We start from the raw sequence: 26,217 nt of genomic DNA on the forward strand, positions 1-26,217 counted from the left end.
ATCTATACCATTTTTCTTGAGTCCACATACATGTGTTAATACACAAATATGTGCACAAAGGCAGTCAACTAATCTAAGCAAAGTACCTGAGCTGGCATTTTATGGCTGATCTAACCTCCCATATCGTTTCAACAGCCATCCAAGAGTACAGCTCTTCTTTACTACCAAGTTCAGCTGCCATGCCTTTGGGGAGCAGGGAGAGGCAGTGGGCTTCTTAAGTTCTTGGGCAATTAGGAAATACCGAATTTTCCAACCCTGACCACAAGCTTCTAAGAGACAAAGTCAGAACTCTGGTTTTCCGATTCCAACTCCACTTCTCTTTCTGTGACGTTACAGTCATCTATATAAGCCTAAACGCCACCTTCATGGGCCTATGCTGATCTGGCTTCCCAGGTGGTGTGAGTGGTAAAGAACCCACCTGCCAATGCAAGACATGTATGAGACATAGGTTTGATCCCTGGGTTGAAATAGCCCCTGGAGGTGGGCATGGCAACCCACTCCAGTATTCTTTCCTAGAGAATCCCATGGACAGAGGAGCCTGGCAGGCTAGTCCATAGGGTCACAAAGAGTCTGACACGATTGGGGCAATTTAGCATGCACGCACACTTCTTTGCTTGCTGTAGGTGCAACATCAACTAGAAAAGATGCTAATGTTCTCTGTGAAGCTAACTTAAGCCAACAACTTATGCTGATGGCATTTTTTTAAAAAATGGGAGGTGGTGGTGGGAGGGGAATGGGACAGAAACCTGGGAACATCAAAGCAAATAAAAACCAGATGCTACCAGCCTTCAAAACAAAGCTCAAAAGCATTTCTCCTGTCGTGACATCTCCCCAGTGCCTCTTGGTAACTCTGTGCTCCCATTCCAAAATACCTTGCCCATACTCTGTGTGGAGTTTGTCTCCTTATTTGTGGATATGCCTGTTTGTCCATCTAGACAGGAAGCTCCTGGAAGGCAGTAGGTCATAAATGTTTAGAGGTAAGGCCTTCAGCACTGAAAACTCTCCTTCAATATAAAAAAAAAAAATACAAATATGAAGAATGAGTAAATGAATGAGGCAAAGCTAAAGACACATAGCTGAAGGAGGTCTCTCTTAAATCCTATGGCAGCCTCCAGCTAATTCAACTGGTAACCATTCCCCTTTGGGAACAGGTTCCCAAACAGTTAACCCTAAAAATTGCTTAACCCTCAACCAGGTAATCTATAGAAAGTAAAGACACAGTAGTCCTTTGTCCCAGGGATGCTCAACAGTCTAGCTGTAGGGATTAAGACATACAGCTAAAATCAAGAACCACTTAAGATCAAAGAGTCAGAAGTGGCAGATGTTGTAACTGGATAGAAACTGTTTCTTGGAAAGCATGCTTCTATTTCTGGAAGAAAGTGACCTATAAAAGTGACATCTATTATTACTACTTACTGTCTCCTCACAATAAGGCCCCAACCAGCAGGACGCTGAAGGAAGATGATAAGAAAGGCTCTTTATTATCTTTTGTAAACTGTTTCTGTTTCACTCCAAGAAGGCTGTGGCATCAAAAAAACATTTCTGATTGCTATTAATTTCCTGCCATCCTGTCTGAAACCTCAGTCATTAATGAAGCTGGATGGGCCTTACTTTCGATTTCCTGTGTAAAATCTCACCAGAGGTTGAGGTCCAAATTCCTGAGAGGTTTATGGACCCTTTCCTACATGGACATCCCTCTTCCCCAAACCCAACCTACTCAAACCAAACCACAAAGTAGATATTTATGGTATGTAGACGAAATACGAACTTTCATTAGTCACAAGGTACAAACTCTCTTCTGCATCTGAAGTCCCAAAATGAGTAAGTAGAATTTATAAACTTTGGACAGCCAAAGGTTTGTTTGACTTGCCAAATAAGACCTGGGGTTATTGGTGTAATTCCTCAGTGCTGGGCTTAGTCACTCAGTCCTATCTGACTCTCTGTGACCCCCTGGACTGTAGCCCGCCAGGCTCCTCTGTCCATGGGATTCTTCAGGCAAGAACACTGGAGTGGGTTCCTTCTCCAGGACATCTTCTCAACCCAGCGATAGTCTCCTGCACTACAGGCAGATTCTTTACTGGGGAAGTCCCCCAATTCCTCAGAAGTACCACTGAACACATTCTTTTTTGGGGAGTGAGTATAATCATATCTAGAAAATATCTCAACAGAATTTTACGTCCTGTCTAATGCTGAGCTAATGACAGTCTAGACTGAAGAAAGACTGAGTTGGATGTTTGAGGATTTATAAAATAACTTCTTCCTTTTGAGATGGCAGTCAAGTTTGCTTCCTGGATATTGGCAGTTATGTTGGGAGGGTCTAATACATAACGAAAGGTTTCGCTCAACACAAACTGAGGTACCAGAGAGAAGCAGAATTTCGATTCTTAAATGAGTACAACCTATGAGAAACTAACCTGGTAACAGAGCTGAGAGAGTAATCAGGGACCTCTGCTCCCTTATCCTGCTGGCTGACAAGGTTTAAGACACATGAAAAACAACCCGTAACATTTTGGGTTTTGATTCTTCCAACACCCAACAAGAATGCTATTATTTTGTACACCTAGTCAGAATGCTGAAGAACCAACAGCAGTATACTATTATCAGAAAATTTAAAAACAATCAGGGTTACCACACATTCTTTCAATGTTGTATTCACATTCAAATTTAAGGACTAGAATGTTATGTATATAGCCCTTAAATTTGAATGTGAATACAATATTGAAAGAATGTGTGGTAACCATGATTGCTTTTTTATTTTCTATTAATAGTACATTATACACGTAACATCATGCTTCCCTGGTAGCTCAGTGGTAAAGAATCTGCTTGCTACGCAAGAGATCAGGGTTCGATCCCTGGGTCGGGAGGATCCCCTGGAGGAGGGAGTGGCAACCCATTCCAGTGTTCTTGCCTGGAGAATTCCATGGACAGAGGAGTCTGGTGGGCTACAGTCCATGGGGTCACAAAGAGTTGGATACAACTGAGTGACTAACACACACACACATAACGAAACATTATAGAAAAGCTGCCATTGTCAGAAAGTGACTGTTAGATGAAAGATAACCGCTCAACACATCTTTTAGATAAAAACCGCCATTTCAATAGAAATCCTTACAGCACAGAATGTCACAGAAATCAGTAACTTTAGCAATAATTCAGTCTCACCTTCTCATTAATAATGTAGGGTAACAACAGAAAATAAGCTTGGAACCCATTCTCACTGCACAATTCTTCCCACTGCACTCACTTAACAATGGTTTCTAAGTATTGCATTGGCCAGAAAGTTCGTTTAGGTTTCTGAACAAACTTTTTGGCCAAGCCAATGCCTTCTCTTCTCAAGGCACTGTGCCTGATATAAGAGATCCTCTCTCTTAAGAAGACATTCCGTATTAAAAGACACAGAAAAAAATGCATTATATGAAATTAGACAATAATAGTATTCAGTGACCACAACTCTTGGCTACTAAAAACCAAAGTGAGGGAGTAACTAAATTAGTAGTTGCAAATTCAATTGTAGCAAATGTGAACAGATTAAATATTCCAATTAAAGGCAGACAATGTCAAAATGGATTAAAGAAACAAGACCCAACTACTGCAGACTGTTATCTATAAGAAACACATTTTCAATACAGGGACACATACAGGTACAAAGTAAATGGATAGAAACAGGTAATACATAGAGGAAACAGTATGTATATAACAGCTGTAATGGGAAACACCACCAAAAAAAGAGGAGACCTCAAGACCAGAAAGGACTTCTCATAATGATAAAAAAGTAAGCTCATAATCAGAGTTCTATCAAAGTTCACACACCAGGAAAACATACCAATCACAAATGTGCATACACCTAGCAGATCTTCAAAACAAATGAAGTAGAAACTAATACAACTGAAGAGACAAACAGATAATTCTTCAATCATAGCTGGAGATTTTACTCTTTTTCTCTCAGCAATAGATAGAACTACATAGAAAAAAAAGAAATCCCCAGAGACCACTGAACAACACTATCTACCACCTTAATTGATACTTATAGAACATTATATCCAAAACCAGCAGAATATACCTTCTTTCAAATACACATAGTATGTTCATCAAGAGAGATCATATATGTTGAGCCACAAATAAGTCTCAATAAAAAAAACTTTTAAAAAACTGAAATGGTACAGAATAGACACTCTCTGACCAAAAGGGAATTAAATCAGAAATCAAGAAAAACTCCATGTTTTTGGAAACTTAGAAATTAAACAATCCATTTGCATATAATCCACAGGTAAAAATACAATTTCAGGAAACATTGTGAATTGAATAATAATTAAAATAGAACATATTAAAATTTGTGGGATTCAGTTAAAGCAGTGCTTATGGGGAAAACGTAAAGCTTTAAATACTTAAATTAGAAAAGAAAAAAGGTCTATAGGATGGCTAGGTTTCTACACCTTATTTGAGCAAAGAAAAAAGAAGAGCAAAGTAAACCCAAAGAAAGTAGAAGGTGATATAAGAATAAAAGCAGAAATATATAAAGTAGAGGGCATAAACAAAATCAGAAGTTAATTCTTTGCAAAGAACAACAAAATTGACAAACCATAACTAGACTGATAGAGAAAAAAAGAAAGAACACAGATTATCTATATCAGGATTGAAGGGGAGTGATCAATAACATCTACAGACATTAAAAACAAAGTAAGGGAATGTTACGAACAACTTTATACCAAAAAGCTTGACAACTTGGATAAAACAGTCAAATTCCTTGAAAAATACAACTTACACAATGGACAGAGATGAAACATAGTATCTGAACACCCCTTTGTCTATCAAAGGAACGGAGCTAACCATCTAAAGTGTTAGTCACTCAGCTGTGCCCAACTCTTTGGTGCCCCGTGGACTGCAGCCCACCAGGTTCCTCTGTCTACGGGATTTTCCAGGCAAGCATGCTGGAGGGGTTTCCCATTTCCTTCTCCAGGGGATCTTCCTGATCGGAAGGCATCTTCCAACTGGAAGGATCTGATCCTGATCAGAAGGAATCTTCCTGATTGCAAGGACCTTCCCGGATTGAACCCGGGTCTCCTGCACCGCAGGCCGATTCTTTACCAACTGAGCCACCAGGAAAGCCCAGCATCTAACCATCTAAAACCCTCCCCTAAAGAAAACTCTAGTCTTGGACAGTTTTACTCATGAATTTCAGCAAACACACAGAAGAAATAATATTCATCTTACGTGAAGTCTTTCAGAAAATAAGGAGGAAACGCTTCATCACTTGTTTTATAGGGCTGGCATAACATTGAAGCCAGAATGTAACAAGGAAAAGAAAACATAGAAGGAAGTCATAGAGCACCATCCCCCATGAATAAAATCCTTTACAAAGTATTAGAAAGTTGACTCCAGTGATACGTAGAAAGAAAAATACATTACAACTAATGTATGAACATTATATCCAAAACCTTCTTTCAAATACACATAGTATGTTCATCAAGAGAGATCATATATGTTGAGCCACAAATAAGTCTCAATAAAAAAAACTTTTAAAAAACTGAAATGGTACAGAATAGACACTCTCTGACCAAAAGGGAATTAAATCAGAAATCAAGAAAAACTCCATGTTTTTGGAAACTTAGAAATTAAACAATCCATTTGCATATAATCCACAGGTAAAAATACAATTTCAGGAAACATTGTGAATTGAATAATAATTAAAATAGAACATATTAAAATTTGTGGGATTCAGTTAAAGGTAGGGTCTATCTTAGGAATGCAAGGTTAGTTTAACATTAAAAAAATCAAAGTAATATACAGTATCAGAATGAAAGAGGAAAAGCGTTTTATCTTTTAAAGAGTCACAGAGAAATCATTAGACACATGAGTTAACGATAAAACTCTGCAAAATTTTTCAATCTGATAAAGATATCTTAAAAAAAACTCTCAGGTAACACTGCACTTAATACTGCAGCATTATATGTTTTCCCTATATTATTGGGAGTAAGACAGACTCATTCTCACCACTTTCATTTAGCAGTGGACAAAATGTCCAAGCTATTGCAATAAGGAAGAAAAGCATCCACAACCAAAAGGAAAAAATTAAAACTCACTGTATTTGTAGATTACATGACTATTTTTGAAGAAAATTCTAGCATACCTACAAAAACAACTTACAGAACTAAGCAGTGAATTTAGTAAGTTCATATGCTATAAGGTTAATACACAAAAATCAACTGTGTACCTAGATACTAACTGCAAACAATGTGAAAATACAATTAAAAAAATTTCACTTAATATAACATCAACAAGCAAAATACTGGGTTGACTAAAAAGTCTGTCCTGTTTAACCCACATGAATTTTTGGCCAACCTTTGAAATAAATTTAACCAAAAGCTTACAAAATCTCCAAACTAAAGACTGCTAAGAGAAATTAAAAACTAGAAGACAGACTATGTCCATAAATTGGAAGGCTCAATATTGTTAAATTGTCGATTTTCTCAAATTTTTCTATACTTTAAACACAACACCAATCCTATCACACTTTTTACTAGAAATTGACAAGCATAAACTTTATACAGAAGGACAAAGGACCTAAAATATCCAAAGCAATCTTAAAAAACTAGCATGGAGTTAGAAGACTTACACTGCTTCAGGACATACCCTAAAACTATAGGAATCAGGCTATGGTACTGGCATAGAGACTGAAAACAAATCAATGGAACAGAAGAGAGTCCAGTCCAAAATTTATATAGCCAATGGATTTTTGACAAAACTGCCAATACAATCTATATGGGAAAGGGAAGTTTTAAAAGAAGTAATGTTGAAACAATTAGGTACGTATATAGAAAAAAAGAAATCTCAACTCCTATCATGCACTACACATAAAACATTAAATCAAGATGGATCATAAGCCTACATATGAAACTAAACATAAAAGTTAAATCTATAACTAGAAAAAAACACAGGAAAATATCTTCTTGCCTTGTGAGTAGGCAAAGGTTTTTTAAGAGATAATATAAAACAGGCAGTAATTATGAAAGAAAAAAATTGCTAGATATTATATGCAGAGTACACCATGAGAAACGCTGGGCTAGAAGAAGCACAAGCTGGACTCAAGATTGCCGGGAGAAATATCAATAACCTCAGATATGCAGATGACACCACCCTTAAGGCAGAAAGTGAAGAGGAACTAAAAAGCCTCTAGATGAAAGTGGAGGAGGAGAGTGAAAAAGTTGGCTTAAAGCTCAACATTCAGAAAACTAAGATCATGGCATCTGGACCCATCACTTCATGGGAAATAGACAGGGAAACAGTGAAAACGGTGTCAGACTTTACTTTTTTGGGCTCCAAAATCACTACAGATGGTGATTGCAGCCATGAAATTAAAAGACACTTTCTCCTAGGAAGGAAAGTTATGACCACCCTGGATAGCATATTAAAAAGCAGAGACATTACTTTGCCAACAAAGGTCCATCTAGTCAAAGCTATGGTTTTTCTAGTAGTCATGTATGGATGTGAGAGTTGGACGGTGAAGAAAGCTGAGCGCCAAAGAATTGACGCTTTTGAACTGTGGTGTTGGAGAAGACTTTTGAGAGTCCCCTGGACTGCAAGAAGATTCAACCAGTCCATCCTAGAGGAGATCAATCCTGGGTGTTCACTGGAAGGACTGATGTTGAAGCTGAAACTCCAATACTCTGGCCACCTCATGCGAAGAGCTGACTCATTTGAAAAGACCCTGATGCTGGGAAAGATTGAGGGCAGGAGGAGAAGGGGACAACAGAGGATGAGATGGCTGGATGGCATCACCGACTCGATGGACATGGGTTTGGGTAGACTCCAGGAGTTGGTGATGGACAGGGAGGCCTGGCGTGCTGCGATTCATGGGGTCACAAAGAGTCAGACACAACTGAGTGACTGAACAGAACTGAACCTTTACCAAAAGAAAACACTCTGCTCAAAGATTTTAACATAATGAACAGTCAAGTCACAGACTGAGTTTTCATGTTTGCAAAATAGAGACTGAACAAAGGACTAGAATCCAGGGCATACAAAAAATAAAAACATAGGCAAAAGATTTTAACACACACTTCACAAAGGAAATATACACAGAAAGCATAAGTACATAACAAAGTGCTCAGCATCATTAGTCATCAGGAAAACGCAAATTAAAAGCACAGTGAGATGCCACTACACACCCACTAGAATGGCTAAACTTGCAAAAATGACACTACCTTACTCTGGTGAGGATGTGGAACAAATGAACACTCGTATGTCACTGGTGGGAGTACAAATGATGCAACCACTTTGGGAAAATGTCTGGCAGTTTTGAAACTAAATGTATGATGGTTATTATACCCAAGAGAAATACATATGTTCACAAAAAGACTGCATAAGTGTCCTCACTGAAGTTTTACCATGAAAGCTACAAACTGGAAATAGCCCAGCTATCCATCAACAGAATGGATAAACAAACTATGGTCTATGCCTACAAAGGAATTCTACCCAGAACTAAAAAGATAATGGCTATTATAAAACTCAACATGGATGAAGCTCAAAATATAACTCTCCAAGAAAAGATGTCTCACACCAAAGAATATGTATTATTTGGTTCCATTTATTTGGTTGGCCAAAATGCCCATTTGGGTTTTCCAGACCATCTTACTGACTTACTAATCCCGAACTAACTTTTTGGCCAGCTAAAACATGAAGTTTAATAGGCAAAATTAATCTATGAAAGGGGAAAACATGAGAACAATGGCCGCCTCTGGGAGTCCAGGTGGGGATTTACAGGGAGGAGGCCGGAGGAAACTTTCGGTGGCGATGATGTTCTCTGTCTTAGCAGGGTTTTGTTACACAGGTACACGCATTAGTTAGAACTCATCAAGAGGTACCCATAGCATCTGTGCATTTCATTGTATGTAAATTTACTTGAAAAGACAAGACTACAGTGAACTAGCTAATGATGTGCATGATGATGTCTTTGGGGAAAGTGTTCCGAAGCCTGCCTGCATCCTGCTTTAAAATGTGTTAAAAAATAAATAAATAAATAAAAGAGGGATTGATGAATGCATAGAAATGGCTAGTTAGCTAAGTATGTGATAAAGCACATATCATAGAACACAGGTGCTAAGTATGTGATGTTTACTGGAAAATTCTTTCCATCAGGTGCTAAGTATGTGATGTTTACTGGAAAATTCTTTCCATTTTTATTTCAAAGAAAATGTTGGGAGAAAAACTAGTATCTCTTTATGATGACTAAGATTGTACCCTAAATTGTGCTGCCAGTGTCAAGGATCGGAGTTACCGTCTGTGAAAATCTGATTTACCAAGAGAGGTAGTAAAAGTGATCAATATATAAAGTGAGCGGTGGGTGGGAGGTGGGATACTGGAGCCAAAGCCCGGAAAGGCAGGAGGTGGTCACTTTCAGGGCTTCTCAGGTTGCTCTGCTTTCTCTGTTACTCTGCAAATTCATGAAATTATCTTCTGGGCCTGGCACCCAGCGTTACCTAGCACTCTAGTTTTTCCAGGACTCAGGAGGACATAGTTGGGGGCTTTAAACTCACTGATGGACATGGGGAAAAAAAAAGGAAGGAACGGAAATGAATTAAAAATTCCACAGGGAGAAGGCATGACTCACTCACTTCTTGATGGGTAACTCTCCTTTTAAAAGGCATCTTGTGAGAATAGCCAAGGAGCAACAAAGATTGAGTGTAAAACTGCTTCTGGGCAAGACTGATTAAAAAGGAATACGACTGTTAAAAGGTTGCTCTGAGTTATTTGGCGACGTGTGCATTCTGGCGAATGGGTGACTCAGGCCCCACTGCTGGTCCTTTTCATCTCCAGGGCGATGATTTTTGAAGGACGAGAGTCACCAGTGATTGACGGTCTCTAGAGACTGCTGTGGTCTCAGTCTAGGTGATAGGAGGGATTATCACTTTGCTTGATTTAATGAGTCCTCACAGAAACCATACCTGCTTCGTCCTTGACTCTGTTTCCTCAGCTTTCCAACGTTCCCAGCTGCAGGGAGCGAGCACACTACTTGCTACCACCCTGCCATAAATGTTAACCGAGTTCGCCTTGTCAGGATTTTTCCTTACTCTAACTCTTAATCTTTTCAGAAAAAAGCAAAACTTGATTTAGACGCGACACATGATAGCGAAGCAGGGACAAAGTCGAGCTAACAGCAGAACTTGACGTCAATTCGAACAATGGCTATTAACTTTAAATGAGGTTGACTCATTAGTCACAATATGAATAATAACTTTTAAAATATTTATTTTTTTAATCTGGCTGTGCTGGGTCTTAGCTGCAGCACGTGGGATCCAGTTCCTTGACTAGGGATCGAACCTGGGCCACCTGCATTTGGAGTGTGGAGTCTTAGCCAGAGGAGCACCAGGGACGTCCCAGGATGTAACTCAGTACTGTATCTGTGTAGTCGTGTTAGCGTCAACTACTAGGAAAATAAGGATTCCCTGGTGGCTCAGTGGTAAAGAACCCAACTGCCAGTGCAGGAAGACACGGATTCAATCCCTGAGTGGGGAAGATCCCCTGGAGTAAGAAATGGCAGCCCACTCCAGTATTCTTGCCTGGAGAATTCCGTCGACAGAGGAGCCTGGTGGGTTACCGTCCACAGGGTCGCAAAGGGTTGAACACGACTGAGCACGCATGCATGCAGACTAGGAAAATAACAGGAAAATAAACATGAATTCACTACCTTACATCTGAGAAAGGTGAGTCACACTAGGTAACCCAAATAGTTTTCTTAATTACCATCTATGCCAGAGAACTTAGAGCAGAGTAAGATAAATAAATGTCCATCCAAAAATTTTGCAGGAAATGTCATGTCCAAAACACAGCATCTCCGGGCTGCTCTAAACTTTGCAAGGATGTCAACATTTGAAAAGTTTTCTGAGCCTCTAGTTCTGTAGCGCCAACCAGACAACTATTTCTTCAAATTACACAAAGCTTCCCTAAAACACAAATACCAACTCTATTATAGGGAGCTGGCAGTAAAAATTTACCTCCACAAACACAAGACTGCAAATTGGCTTTTTCTAGATTATTTCATAAAAGCACAGAGGCCAGGAGCAAAAAAAGCAAAACATGTCAAGTGTGGGTTGGCAGGACTCAGCATAGCATTTATGGCTGGTTTTATGGCTCCCAGACTGTACTTTTACTACTTCCCGAGAGCCATTCATGATATTTGCTGCAATGAAAACTCAAATCACATATAAATTTTTATCTGAAAGTAAAGTGTTTATTGCCCCCTTGAGGTAAATTAAAGAACAGAAACAAAACAATGCCAGTTCTGGTCTGTCCTTTAGAGAAAGAGGCTTTCTTCTTCAAAAGGCTTTTTCTGCACACATACCGTGATCTGAAGTTATAGAATAAAAGTTCATTTCACCCCCAAAAAGGACAATTTACACATACCACTAGGCATCAGACTATTTCTGTAAAAATAAAGCTTCACACAAAGAGTATCAGTTTAGTCATTCAGTCGTGTCTGACTCTTTGCCACCCCATGGACTGCAGCATGCCAGGCTTCCCTGTCCATCATCAGCTCCCGAAGCCTGTTCAAATTCATGTCCATCAAGTTGGTGATGCCATCCAACCATCTCATCCTCTGTCATCCTCTTCTTGCCTTCAACCTTTCCCAGCATCAGGGAGTTTCTAAGGAGTCAGTTCTTCACATCAGGTGGCCAAAGTACTGGAGCTTCAGCTTCAGCATCAGTCCTTCCAATGAATATTCAGGACTGATTTCCTTTAGGTTTGACTGATTTGATTTCCCTGCAATCCAAGCGACTCTCAAGAGTCTCCTCCAACACCACAGGTCAAAAGCATCAGTTCTCTGGTGCCCATTCTCCTTCATGGTCCAACTCTCACATCCATACACAACTACTGGAAAACCATAGCTTTCATCAGACGGACCTTTGTTGGCAAACTAGTGTCTCTGCTTTTTAATATGCTATCTAGGTTGGTCATAGGTTGGTCAAGGAGCAAGTGTCTTTTAATTTCACGACAGCAGTCACCATCTGCAGTGATTTGGAGCCCAAGAAAATAAAGTCTGTCACTGTTTTCATTGTTTCCCCATCTATTTACCATGAAGTGATAGGACCAGATGCCATGATCTTCATTTTTTGAATGTTGAGTTTTAAGCCAGCTTTTTTCACTCGCCTCTTTCTCTTTCATCAAGAGGATCTTTAGTTCCTCTTCGCCTTCTGCCATAAGGGTGGTGTAAGCTGCATATCTGAAGTTATTGATATTTCTCCCAGCAATCTTGAATCCAGCTTGATCTTCATCCAGCCTGGCATTTTGCATGATGTACTCTGCATATAAGTTAAAAAAGCAGGGTGACAATATACAGCCTTGATGTACTCCTTTCCCAATTTGGTACCAGTCCATTGTTCAATGTCTGGTTCTAAATGTTGCTTCTTGACCTGCATGCAGATTTCTCAGGAGGCAGGTCACATGGGCTGGTAGTCCCATCTCTTTCAGAATTTTCCACAGTTTGTTGTGATCCACACAGTCAAACGCTTTGGCATAGTCAATAAAGCAGAAGTAGATGTTTTTCTGGAATGCTCTTGCTTTTTCTATGATCCAACGGATGTTGGCAACTTGATCTCTGGTTCCCCAGCTTGCACATCTGGAAGTTCTTGGTTCATGTACTGTTGAAGCAAGGCTTGGAAAATTTTGAGCATTACTTTCCTAGTATGTGAGATGAGTGCAACTGTGCGGCAGTTTGAACATTCTCTGGCATTGCCTTTCTTTGGGATTGGAATGAAAACGGACATTTTTCAGTCCTGTCGTACCTCTGAGTTTCCCAAATTTGCTGACATATTGAATGCAGCACTTTAACAGCATCATCTTTTAGGATTTTAAATATAGCTTAGCTGGAATTCCATCACCTCCACTAGCTTTGTTCATAATGATGCATTCCAGGATGTCTGGTTCTAGGTGAGTGAACACACCATCATGGTTATCTGGGTCATTAAGAACTTTTTTGTATAGTTTTTCTGTGTATTCTTGCAACTCTTCTTAATATCTTCTGCTTCTGTTAGGTCTATACTGTTTCTGTCCTTTATTGTGCCCATCTTTGCATGAAATGTTCCCTTGGTATCTCTAATTTCCCTGAAGAGATCTCTAGTGTTTTCCATTCTATTGTTTCCCTCTATCTCTTTGCATTGCAAAATTTTAAAGTTTCAGTTGATAAAATGTCAAATTGACTGTATCCTAAAAATACATTATACACATTTTCAGCTGGCCTAGCTAGCTCACATGACCTAGGGGACCCAAAAAACAGACTAAAAATCTCTGCAACAAACTTTCATGGAGGGGGGTGGAGGGATGGAACAAATCAAAGATATTTATGATTCAAACTCAGTTAATGCACAAGGTCTGCAACAAGAGAACAGCTGCACTGAGAAAAGAATATATAACACAGAAGCGTGGAGAGAAAAAAAAGTGATGGTCTGAATAGATGATCTGATCCTAAGAGGGAATTCTCAGAGTGCAATGGATTTTTAGGCAGTAATCCTCTGAGGTACCGTTGTCATCCTAACGTCATGGGGCTTTGAACTAATTAAGGCTGTTTTTCCTCTAATTGCGTTTTATTCTAAGCTGTCATCTGTTTGTCAGTATTATTAGGAAGAAGGCGTTGGATTACATCATGACTCCCTCAAAAGTTTGAAAGACTTCAGCGTTTTACTCAGTATGACTCATATTCATGAATGATCAAGGTTCCGAATGAGCAGTAAAAATAAGGTCCCATTTCATCCTGCTACTCGAGGCCCTGCAGGATGGAGATCAGGCTTGCCTGCTGTTTTTCAAAGTTGATTCATGGACACAGAATTAACCCATAGCCTCCTCTGGTGGCCATCACACAAAGTAGGCTGCTCACACCCACTCTCCCAGACGCTGAGCACTCCACCCAGGCATCTCAAACTGCTGCTGAATCTGAGGTTCTAGCTTCATCACAAAAGAATTCTGAAATGAAGTGATAGGTAAGAAGTGAATCTGGTCCCATCACTTCATGCAAACAGATAGGGAAACAATGGAAACAGTGACAGACTTTATTTTCTTGGGCTCCAAAATCACTGCAGATGGTGACTGCAGCCATGAAATTAAAAGACGCTTGCTCCTTGGAAGAAAAGCCATGACAAACCTAGACAGTGTATTAAAAGGCAGAGACATCACTTTGCTGATAAAGGTCCATCTAGTCAAAGCTATGGCTTTTCCAGTAGTCATGTATGGATGAAAGAGTTGGACCATAAAGAAGGCTGAGCACCAAAGAATTGATGCTTTTGAACTGCGGTGTTGGAGAAGACTCTTGAGAGTCCCTTGGACTGCAAAGAGATCAAACCAGTCAATTCTAAAGGAAATCAGCCCTGAATATTCATTGGAAGGACTCATGCTGAAGCTGAAACTCCAATACTTTGGTCACCTGATACAAAGAGCCAACTCACTGAAAAAGACCCTGCTGCAGCGAAAGACTGAGGGTAGGAGGAGGAGGTGGTGGCAGAGGATGAGATGGTTGGATTGCATCACCTACTCAATGGATATGAGTTTTAGCAAACTCTGGGAGATGGTGAAGGACAGGGAATCCTGTGCGCTGCAGTCCATGGGATAGCAGAGTTGGACATGACTGAGTGACTGAACGATAACTATGACAAGAGGGAGAATTATTCTAATTATTTTGGGGAAGGGGCAGAGATTTCCAGCAATCACCATCCACTTTTTGACCTCTTTGGTTAGCCTTAGAACTGTTATGGTGCTGGTGGGTGTGCTATTTAGCATGCTAATGTATTACAATGAGTGTATGATAAGGCTCAATGTCTTCTAGAGGCTAACTGTTCCACCATCTTGGTTCCAACCAGTCTGTCATGTCTCATGGCCATGTCATGGGTTTCCCAGGTGGCTTAATGGTAAAGAATTTGCCTGCCAATGTAGAAGATGCAAGAGACTTGGGTTTGATCCTTGGGTCAGGAAGATTCCCTCGAGAAGGAAATGGCAACCCACCCCAGTCTTCTTGCCTGGGAAATTCCACCAGCAGAGGAGTTGGGTGGGCTACAGTCCATGGGTTCACAAAGAATTGGACACGACAGAGCACAGAGGCACACACATGCCCATCTCATTCTTTTAAAGGTTGTGTCCTGCCCACTTCCCTCATATTTCAAAACTACCCTGGAGGTTTATCTAAACTTATGAAAAAGTCTCTCTACTCTTTTCATTTTTACCAACCCAAAGGGCAGCAGACATTAAGGGCACTGAAGTAGGGTGAACACAGCACCCTGTCCCCCATTCCAAGAGGCCCTACGTGGTCATTAGTTGTCAACATCCTGCCAGCAGACGATCATTCAAAATTCATTCACCAGTTTACTTGTGACTGCGACATGCCAAGAACCATTTTAATTACAGGATAATGAAAGCATCTTTGAGTTCATTCAAGTCCTACTTATCACCCTGCAAAAAACTAAGAGGGGCACTGTTTGAACCACCTTATAATTAGATGTTTTCCTGCACCCAACCTACCCACACTGTAATAAAAAAGACACCAGGAAAAAAAAAAAGCCTGAAGGCAGTGGGAGAGGGAGTGCAAGGAAAAAAAATTTTTTTCTTCCAGTATTTTGAAGCTCTGGTGATGTACACAAACGCGTGCTCATACACACACAGACAGGTACTCTTGTTGGTTTTACGCCTGGCATGACGTCCTGCATGATAATTATAGCCAAGTTTAGGCTCTGAAAGCAAAGCTGCCTTGGTTTCACAGGCCCCACTTCACCTCCTGTGGACCTGGGCCAAGTGGCTTCATCTCTCTGGGCCTTAGTTTCCTCACTTGTAAAACAGGGATGGCTTAAATATGTAACTCAAAGATTTCTTGCAAGAAGTAAGTAAGTAAATACTCATTGCAGCGCCCAGCACACTGCAGACAGAGTAAATGTGACTGTCCCCGTTCACTCCCATTCCCCACGTCCCTTCCACCACGGTTCTAAAGGATGCCAATGATGACCAAGATTCCATCACCTCTTCCATGTATTTATACTTACACAGGTATGACCACACAAAAGATGGGATCACACAGTAAGAGCTGCTCTAAAACTTGCTTTTTCATGTACTGTACCTTGGAGATTCATGAGACTCTCCCATAAGGTAAGCTCATCCATTCCTGTGATGACAAACACCTGTAACAATCTGATAATCCTCAGTTTTATAGGGCTGGCTAAAAGTTCGTTTAGGTTTTTCCATGAAATGTTACAGAACATTTTTTTTCTGGAACATTTATTGCCAGCCCAGACATCTCTTGTACGCCTAGAAATGTCCCCACTTGAGGCATTTCGAACTTAATGAAGCCAAAGTAAAAGTCTTGACTTTTCTCCCACAAACCTGTTCTTTCCCCTGTTCTTCCATCTTGGTAGGCAGCACTACCCTTGATCGCTTTCTACAACCCAAACTGGGTGTCATCCTCGATTCCTTCGTCTTATTTCCAACCTGACTCAAAGTCCATCAGCAATAAAATATAGCTGTAACCCATCTACTCTTCTGTCACTGATGTCACCACCCTCATTCGAGCAGGGGTGGATACAACAGTCTCCCACCTGGCTTACCACTTCTGCCCTGGCACCCCTCAAATCCACTAGCCACGCAAGAGCCAGGATGATTTCAGACCTACAAACCTGAACACGTCACTCTCTGGCTCCAAACCATTCACCTACTTCCTACTGCTGATTCAAACATTTTAAGTCCTCAACATCCAGCACAACTGACTCTTCAAGTTCCGCTCATGACATCTGCTCCTTGGTTCACTGGAATCTAGCCACACCTGCCTCCTCTTTGTTCCTGGAACACCTCAAGTTTCCTCCTTGCTTCAGGGCCTCCGTCTTACTTGTTTTCTGTGCCTGGCCTGACTGACTCCTCCATGTACTTCCGATCTCAGCTTAAACATCGCCACTTCGTGTACAGAATCAGCCTATGTTTTCTCCAGCACAGCAGTCTGTCTCCATCACTGCACCCACTGTTTGTTATCTGTTGAACCAGCAGAATGCTCCGCAGTTCCAGCACTGCCAGGGCAAGGACAACATCTGTCTTGTTCACCGTGTCGTTCCCAGTACCCAAGGCAGAGCATGGTTCCCTGGTGGGCCTTCAACTAACGTTCAGTAAAAAAAAGGGTGAGTACACAGCAGCTTAGGCAGGTGTCCCTGACATTTCTGAAAATAAAAACTGTTTTAAGACTTTCACTTCTAAAATCACTAAACTTAGGAAACTTTATTTTTCTTCTTGCTAAAAATGGAGACAGAAGGTATCAAAAGAAAGCATAGCTGTCTTCTGTTTTGACTAGGATTTTTTGTCTAAAATTTGAAACAAATAAATGATCCCATTCACAAAGAGAAATGACTCAACAGTCATCAGGTAGTAAGTCATAAAACAATACCTATTAAATAACAGTCATTTGTTCTGTGAGTTTTATAGCAGCTCAATGTCTCAGATTAAAAGTACTGCCATTGCTTTTTCTGGGTGAGCTCACCAATTCCAATCAAGCCCACTCCTGCAGCTTAGAGCAGCCTAAGGCCGAAAAGATCTGCAGAGTGATTTTGTATGTTTTGTTGTTTTTCTCTTTTCCTTTCTTTTTATTCTTTTGCACAGTGACTTTGTGAGAATACTAATGCCAGTGGACCATAGTCACTTTTAAAACACATAATCCTTCGCCTCACAATATAGTAGTAACAACAAGAACTAGAACTGCATGAGATGATTTCTGTTAAGTAAACTTATCGTGGTCATCATCTCACGATATAAATGAAGTCATTATTCTACACACCTGTAGACAGTATTGTATGTCAACTACATCTCAGTAAAATTGGAAAAAATGTATTTAACCTTACAATCCATGAAAACCAAGTAGGTAAAAAGAATGAAAACCTCTCCCCTTGTCCCCCAAAGAACTAGGAGGCTAGACATAGAGCAAAAGGAATTCTCACAGACTGCTGCCAGGCTGCCAGGAGAATAACCCAACAACCACTCAGGTGAATATGATAAAGTAAGGATTTCTTACTTGACGGCCTCATAAATATTGTTGGAGGTATGTCCTGATAAGGCATCATGTAAATTTCGAATAAAATAATCTCTGTATTCTTCTGGAAGGGCCATAAATGTTCCACCCATCACGATAAATTCCACTTTATCCACACTGTGACCAAGTTGTTTTAACTGAAAGACATAAATTCATCAGCATTAGGAAGGTATAGTCAACTACTCTTAAGTGGCTTACTGAAAATTTCTAATTTTACTTGGCAGTGTTTTCATCACTACAGTTTAAAAACGAGAAGCAAACACGTTGAGCAAATTCTACGGACTCAAGAAAATAGGCTCCAGAGTCTGAAAGAAAAATAATTATGGTTCAAATAAGGAGGAAGAGTAGGAAATTTAAAATAATCAAAAGTCTGATGTCAACTTACAGAGTTAAGTGAACATTCAAAAATAGAGAAATAAATTAGCAGCAAATATAATCATACAAGATATAATTGTATACATTGTAATAGAATAAACAGATATTTCTTGATTATGTATTTTTTAAGAAGACTTCACTGAATTTGCTATCAGACTGCTTGTTTTACGTTTTGTTTTTTTGCCCAGAAGGCACAGAGGATCTCAGCTCCCCAACCAGGGACTGAACCTGTACCCCGCACTGGAGGGCAAAGCCTTAACCCCTGGGCCACCAGGGAAGCCCCCTCAACATGTACTCTACGCCAGACCTTGAGGTCAGCGTTGAGGACAAAGACGACTATATGCACTATAACCAGGACCTGAAGCAAACCAAAGAAAGAGAACACCAGATTAGAAAGAAGCATTAAGAAAGCAGTTTCAAATGAAAACTTTCCAGTTTTGAATTGTGAAGATTCTGGACACAGGTGGCACCTTTTTAGCCTGGTTTCAGGGGTGGGGGGAATAATCAGTGTGAAATATAATATCTCCTCTACGTGGGGATACAATAGTACAGATCTTTCCATTTTTCAACAACAATAAGTCAAGATTCTAATATTTAAAAACAGGTATTTTGATTTCTTGCCAGGTGTTAGGCTTGAGAAAAACTCAGTCAAGTGGACTACAAATTATGAACTCTAATGTACTAAGTAAAGAGGATATCTGCACTTAATATGAGCAAAAAGCTATCTTTTTGAATACTTATTTCTGAAAATGAAGAATAGCAACTTATAAATAAATACATACATCCTTATATTAGGTTAGCCAAAAATTTCATTCAGGCTTGAAAAACCCAAATGAACTTTTTGGCCAACCCAATACATATGTAAATCCTTATACATACATAAGTGTATGCGTGAATGTGAAACATATGCAAATATATAAGTATGTGCATATAGCTATCAACACTAAAAGAATACTCCATCTATGGTCATTCACCAGGGATACACAATTAGATCTTCCTGGTAGCTTTTTCAAAATATCTTGCCTGGACCCTAAACCAGACAGCACCATATAACTCCAGAGGTGAAACCTGGCATGTGTCTTGAAAACATCACGCAGGTGATTCTAGCACATTTACAGCTGGGGAAGAATCACCACTCTCTGGTGTTATCTGCATCTTCCAGAACCCATGCTCCTTTTTGGTAAAGAGAAACCTTTCATGCTCTACTGACACATTTTAAATAAATTAAATATCGTGGCTAAAAAAGAAAAGAACACAGAAGTGAGTTTCTGTTACATGTTATTTTCCATTTCAGACTGTCTAGTTGCCCGACTAGATGTTACTATAAAAACTGTAGACAGTGCTTGCGTTGTTTTAAATTAGATAAGTTTAAAACAAAATTAATGTTCAGACTTCTTGAACACAGAGAGGCCACTGACATAGTACTTGTTTTTAATCAGTTACATTAAGGTATAATTTATACATTGGGTTGGCCAAAAAGTTCGTTGGGTTTTTCCGTAAGATGTTGAAACTTTTCTGGCCAACCCCATACAACAAAATCCATTAACGTTAATTGTACAATTAAATGAGTTTAGAGTTGTGTAACCACCACCACCACAACCACCATTATACAGAACAATTCCACGGCTCCCACGAGACCCTCATTCCCCTGAAGTCAATTTCCCATTCTCACCCCAGCAAACCAGCCAAATATTTCTCATTTGGCTCATGGAAGCTAAAATTAATCCACCCACCTATTGTCTAAGACCTTCGACACTGCCACCCACTGTAAGTTTCATAACATGCATGACTTTCTACAAACTCAAAGAACTTCAGAGACTATAAAACCCTTACAGAAAATAATATGGTCTTTAAAGCAAGTGGTGCTTTTGACCCTGCTAGGAACTGCAAAATTTTCCTCTCCGTCAGATGGGATATTAAAAACTTATGAAGGAGAGAAATATTCTTTCAGTTCTTATTTCTGGTTTGACTCAAATCAAGCAACAGTACCTCCTAAGTATAAAGATCTAATGTAAAAATGCTTTTTAAAACCTTACCTGTTCTATCCGGTGTCTCGTCTGCAGGTAAGGGTCATACCTGGCACGGATAGCTCGCATGGAGGTTGGCTAAAAAAAGAAAAATATCCTGTCATGCCCACACTGAATTAAAAATAAGATGTACTTTCAAAAGGGTTGTATAAAAAACTAAAATTCTCTTGGGCTCCTTTCTTCCTTCCTCAGTTTGGTCAGTTTGAAATAATGACCTGAAGATTATCTGGCTGGCCTCCATTCAACAGCAGGCGGCTCCCTGGGTCACAGCTACAGCTTTGGGTAAACGCTGATGGAATCCCCTGGGCCACCAAACTGTTTTGCTGCTCCAGACAGAGGTGTGCATGCATATTCGAAAGAGTTCCTTGAGAAAATAACCTTTGAGCCAGATCATTAAATTACAACATAGTTTGTGATGGCTTAACACGAAGTCTCCATGCTATCTTACAAAGGTCAACGGCCACAAAATAATGTCCTGGCAGAAAATGTTCCCAGCTGCTGAGGCCTCATGCTGCGATGACTGAAGCCGCGTGCCTGGAACCTGTGCTCCACAAGAGAAGCCACAAAGGGGGCCCCGTGCACTGCGGCCAGAGAAAGACTGCGGCAACGAAGACCCAGCACAGCCAGAAATAATAAAGAGAAGAAAATGTTCCCTGAAGACACACTGTTAAATGAGAAAGGCAAGGTCTTGACAGATTACCTGCTGTGTACAAAGTTAGGATAAACGACATGAATTGCCTTTGTATCTATATGCTGTTAATATCGATGGTGGATGAACAGGAAAGGGATGATACTGACGGACTGTTCAGGGGGCTGGAGCCGAATGGGGTGGCCAGGGAAAGTGATGAGAGGGAGCCTTTTCACTGAGAGATTTCTTTTGTGTTTTTTACAATTTGATCTATTTAAAAAAAAAAAAAAGGGAAAAAAATGAAAAACCATACATGAGAAGATAAAAAGAGTCACTTAGGTTGCTGGCTGCCGGCCTCTTCTGAAGGGGTCACTGCTTGGAGAGCCTGCTCTCTGGCCTCCCGCTCTCACTCTTGCCCCCGCAAGAGCCATCAAAGGCCTCTTAGGACCTACCTGGATTATACCATTCCTCGGCTTTATTTTTTCATTTATTTTTATTAGTTGGAGGCTAATTACAATATTGTAGTGGTTTTTGCCACACAGTGACATCAATCAGTCATGGATTTACACGTGTTCCCCATCGTGAACACTCCTCTGCTTTAAACCTGGCTGGCTGCACATGACAGCCACGGGGTTGGCCAAAAAGTTCACTCGGGTTTTTCCTCGACAGTTTATGGAAAAACCTGGACAAACTTCTTGCCTTGCCTTACAACTCTCTGTGTCACTGAATCCCAAAGCTCATTCTCCCCTCACCCGCTCTGCTCCAGAGCTCCACCGTTATTCCCACTTTGGCTCTGCCTTTTATCTATTCTCTCTGCTAAGGATGCTCTCTCTTGATTTTCTCAAAAGCCACCTTCTTGTCATCCAGGGCTCAGTTACCACGTCACCCTTCCCAGCCACCAAAGCTAAAGTCACTCTCTCCTATATCTTACTTGACTTTACTTCCCTGCTTCCCATCTCAACTGGTGCCTGATTATTTTTTCTTTTGTTTCATTACTGTCTTGTTGTTGTCCAGTCGCAGACTTTCCTGTCCTTCACTGTCTCCTGGAACTTGCTCAAACTCATGACCATTGATTCGGTGATGCCATCCAACCATCACATCCTCTGCTGCCCTCTTCGTCTTTTGCCTTCAGTCTTTCCCAGCATCATTACTATCTACCTTCCACTTATTAGAATGCAGATTCCACAAGACCTGACCTGTTTTCTTCACGGCTGCAGAGGCAGGAAAACGTCCTGGTGAGGTTCACAGAATTCAAGGCCTGGCCCTGTTACATTTGGGATGTGTCCTCCAGGCCAGCTGTGTAAGCCTTCTAGGCTCCAGTTTCCTTATCCATAAAACTATGATAATAATAGTGTCTACCTTCAAAACGCTGCCAGAAGATTTAAAGTTGTAACGTGTTTAGAACAGTGTTGACATATGTTATGTTAATAATAAGCGCTTAGGTTAAGTATTTCTGCAGTGACTGGAACAATATATAGAGGCACTTGGCAAATGTTTCATGAATGAGTAACTTGTGCAATCAAGAAAAAAAAAAGAAATAAAAATTTTAAGAAAGCCAATACTTGTAAAAGCATGTGCTAAGTAAAGTATGATAGAACACCCCTCCGGACATTACTTTACCTCGTATCCAGTGTAAGACTGGGTGGAATATTCGAAATCTGAATCAGGTCCGCCAGGGCAGTACCTGCCAATGCAACAAAAGGATGAGGGTGTCAGATTCAGAACTCAGCTCAACTGTCCAGTTCAGGCACTTGCAGTCTCCATACAATCTTGCTTGAACCAGCTTCATTTTCAAATGCTAACAGAAGATTGCACCTTTGTGCTATCTGCAAATATTTACATTTTCTACTAACAAGTAGAAAGGTAAACATAAAGGAACAATATTGCCGTAGTTTTCAGAGTACTGCCGTCACTATCATTTAATTTTTTTATTGGAGTATAATCGCTGTCCAAGGTTGCGTTAGTTTCTGCTGGTGATGAAGTGAATCCACTGTGTGTACACATTTATCTCCCCCTTCCTGAGCCTCCCTCCCCACCCCACCCCACCCCCTAGGTCCTCTCGGGGCACCGCGCTGAGCTCCCTATGCTGCTCAGCGACTTCCCAGTAGCTGTCATCTTACACACGGCGCTGCGTGGGTCAGCAACGCTCTCGCAGTCCGTCCCACCCTCTGCCTCCTGCCCTGGGTCTGCATGTCCATCCCCTGCATCTGCATCTCTGCTTCTGCCCTGGAAGTGGGTCAATCTGAATCATTTCTCTAGATTCCTCATCTCTGCGTTAGACACAGCCTAAATGTCCAATGACAGACGGATGGATGAGGATGATGAGGTGCATCTACACACTGGAGTATCACTCTGCCATAAAGAGGAACAGAACTGGGTCATTTGTAGAGACGTGGATGGACCGAGACTGTCATACAGAGTGAAGCAAGTCAGAAAGAGAAAAACACATATTGTATATCAACGCACTATCATTTTAGAAGTTTAAGCTTTTCGGGGCAAATAGCAGCACCTAAATTTTCCTAGTTTGGATTGACACTTACAGTGCTCTCTTGGTAACTACACTTAAGAAAATTTTCCTCCCGATTAATCTTACTATCTAGAATAATGCATATTCTACTAATTTTTCTAATTATTTAAACTTAAGAAGTTTAAAGATTATTTATAAGGGTAACATTTTTGGGATACTTTGCTGATCCAAATTCACTTTAAATTTCTGACATTTGGAATTCAGTCTTCTCATACTTCCATGTTTCATTTATCAAGTTAACAGACTACTGTTTTGAGTTCTGCAACCTACGTATTGTATATTGAAACAATTAAAATCTTTATATGTTTCATTTTTAAAGCATTGAAATATCCTATCAATGGCTGCTTATTTCAAAGAACTAACTTATGAATCTTTAATAGTTAAAATTTTAAATATTACTAGCATGCACTGATCAAGTCTCTAGCGCTTGCTGTATCAATTAAAATGCAAACACATACACAACTTATTAAAATCATCATACTCACACACATATATTTCCTGTAAAACTGATGTGTGGACATCTGTGGGGTTTGCACATCACAGCCACAACAGCAATCTATAATAGAAAGATTAATAAAAAAGCAATTGTGAAATAATTCTTAGGAAATTCTGGACAGTGGTTATCTCAGAAAATGGGAGAGGACCACAACAGGCTTCAAAAGTGCTTGTGATGTTGTGTTTCTTAAATAAAGCCATGGGTACAAGGGTGATCTCTTTTCAGTGTTATTAATCTTCAGATCAGACGTTACAGAATGAATCCTGGAGGAGGGGTCCCTGCTGGAGCTCCAAGGGAACCACGTGTAGACATGCACAGCCTTCAGTTTCCTGACCTCTGGAGCTCACCGTTGGCAGCAGACAGACCCTGAATGGACCACGATGGACCCAGGGTTGGGAGAGAACTGGACCAGAGCCCTGGGTACAACAGGGCCTACGCAGGTTGACTGCGGCCTGATTTCAGTTTGGTTCAGTCCTGTAACAGGAATTTCAGCTGTGGAGCTGGCATGCAAGGCCTCTTGGGAAAGATGTACATTTCCTGAGAAAGCATGAAGGTTTGGGCTTTTGTGTAGCCTGGGTGTCCAGAGCTCAAAAGTCTGTGGTTGTTTTGAAGAATGAAGTATTATATTAAATTTTGGTTATTAAGGATTTAACTTTGTAGCCTTCCTATCTGGAGAAATAAAATCCTTTAAATGGAAAAAAAAAAAAAAAAGTGCTACACTCAATATGCCAGCAAATTTGAAAAACTGAGCAGTGGCCACAGGACTGGAAAAGGTCAGTTTTCATGCCAATCCCAAAGCAGGGCAATGCCAAAGAATGCTCAGACTACTGCACTGCTGTACTCATTTCACATGCTAGCCAGGTTATGCTCAAAATCCTTCAAGTTAGGCTTCAACACTACATGAACCAAGAACTTCCAGACGTACAAGCAGGATTTAGAAAAGGCAGAGGAACCAGAGATTAAATTGCCAACATCCATCAGTACATAGAAAAAGCAAAGGAATTCCAGAAAAACTTCTGCTTTATTGACTACGCCAAAGCCTTTGACTGTGTGGATCACAACAAACTGTGGAAAATTCTTCAAGAGATGGGAATACCAGACCACCTTACGTGCCTCCTGAGAAATCTGTATGCAGGTCAAGAAGCTACAGATAGAACTGGACATGGATCAATGGACTGATTCAAAACTGGAAAAGGAGCATGTCAAGGCTGTATATTGTCACCCTGCTTATTTAACTTATATGCAGAGTACCTCATGCAAAATGCCAGGCTGGATGAAGCTCAAGCTGGAATCAAGATTGTTGGGAGAAATATCAATAACCTCAGATATGTAGCTGACACCACTCTAATGGCAGAAGGCAAAGAGGAACTAAAGAGCCTCTTGATGAGGGTGAAAGAGGAGAGTGAAAAAGTTGGCTTAAAGCTCAACCTTCAAAATACTAAGATCATTGCATTTGGTCCCATCACTTCATGGCAAATAGATGGGTAAACAATGGAAACAGTGACAGACTTTATTTTCTTGGACTCCAAAATCACTGCAAAACAGTGACTGTAACCATGAAACTAAAAGAGGTTTGTTCCTTGGAAAAAAAGTTATGAGAAATCTAGACAGCATATTAAAAAGCAGAGATATCATTTTGCCAATAAAGGTCCATATGGTCGAGGCTATGGTTTTTCCAATAGTTGTGTATGGATGTGAGAGTTGGATCATAAGGAAGGCTGAGTGCTGAAGAACTGATGCTTTCGAACTGTGGGGCTGGAGAAGACTCTTGAGAGTCACTTGGACAGCAAGGAGATCAAACCAGTCAATCCTTAAGGAAATCAACCCTGAATGTTCATTGGAAGGACTGATGCTGAAGTTGAAGCTCCAATACTTTGGGTCACTTGATACAAACACCTGACTACTAGAAAAGACTCTGATGCTGGGAAAGATCAAAGGCAGGAGGAGAAGGTTGGATGGCATCATTGACTCAATGGACATGAGTTTGAGCAAACTCCAGGAGATGGTGAAGGACAGGGAAGACTGGTGTCCTGCAGTCCATGGAGTTGCAAAGAGTTGGACACAACTGAATGAATGAACAACAGATATACACACACGTACATATATATACACACACAATAAATATAGACA

The 26,217-nt window shown here is 40.5% G+C and overlaps 1 protein-coding gene across 3 annotated transcripts in view; it reads right to left on the reverse strand.

Annotated features, from left to right (window-relative positions):
* Positions 1–26,217, reverse strand: part of ELP3 (elongator acetyltransferase complex subunit 3) — a 121,163-nt gene that overhangs the window by 75,185 nt on the left and 19,761 nt on the right. For all 3 annotated transcript variants that reach the window (XM_065908253.1, XM_065908255.1, XM_065908254.1), the window contains 4 exons: positions 24,077–24,147; positions 22,685–22,748; positions 20,446–20,514; positions 18,017–18,171 (listed from right to left, as the gene is read on the reverse strand). In XM_065908253.1, the coding sequence (XP_065764325.1) occupies positions 18,017–18,171; positions 20,446–20,514; positions 22,685–22,748; positions 24,077–24,147 (359 nt within the window). The remainder of the gene's footprint in view (positions 1–18,016; positions 18,172–20,445; positions 20,515–22,684; positions 22,749–24,076; positions 24,148–26,217) is intronic.

This window comes from Muntiacus reevesi, chromosome 17 (genome assembly GCF_963930625.1).
Source record: "Muntiacus reevesi chromosome 17, mMunRee1.1, whole genome shotgun sequence".
Taxonomy (NCBI): domain Eukaryota; kingdom Metazoa; phylum Chordata; class Mammalia; order Artiodactyla; family Cervidae; genus Muntiacus; species Muntiacus reevesi.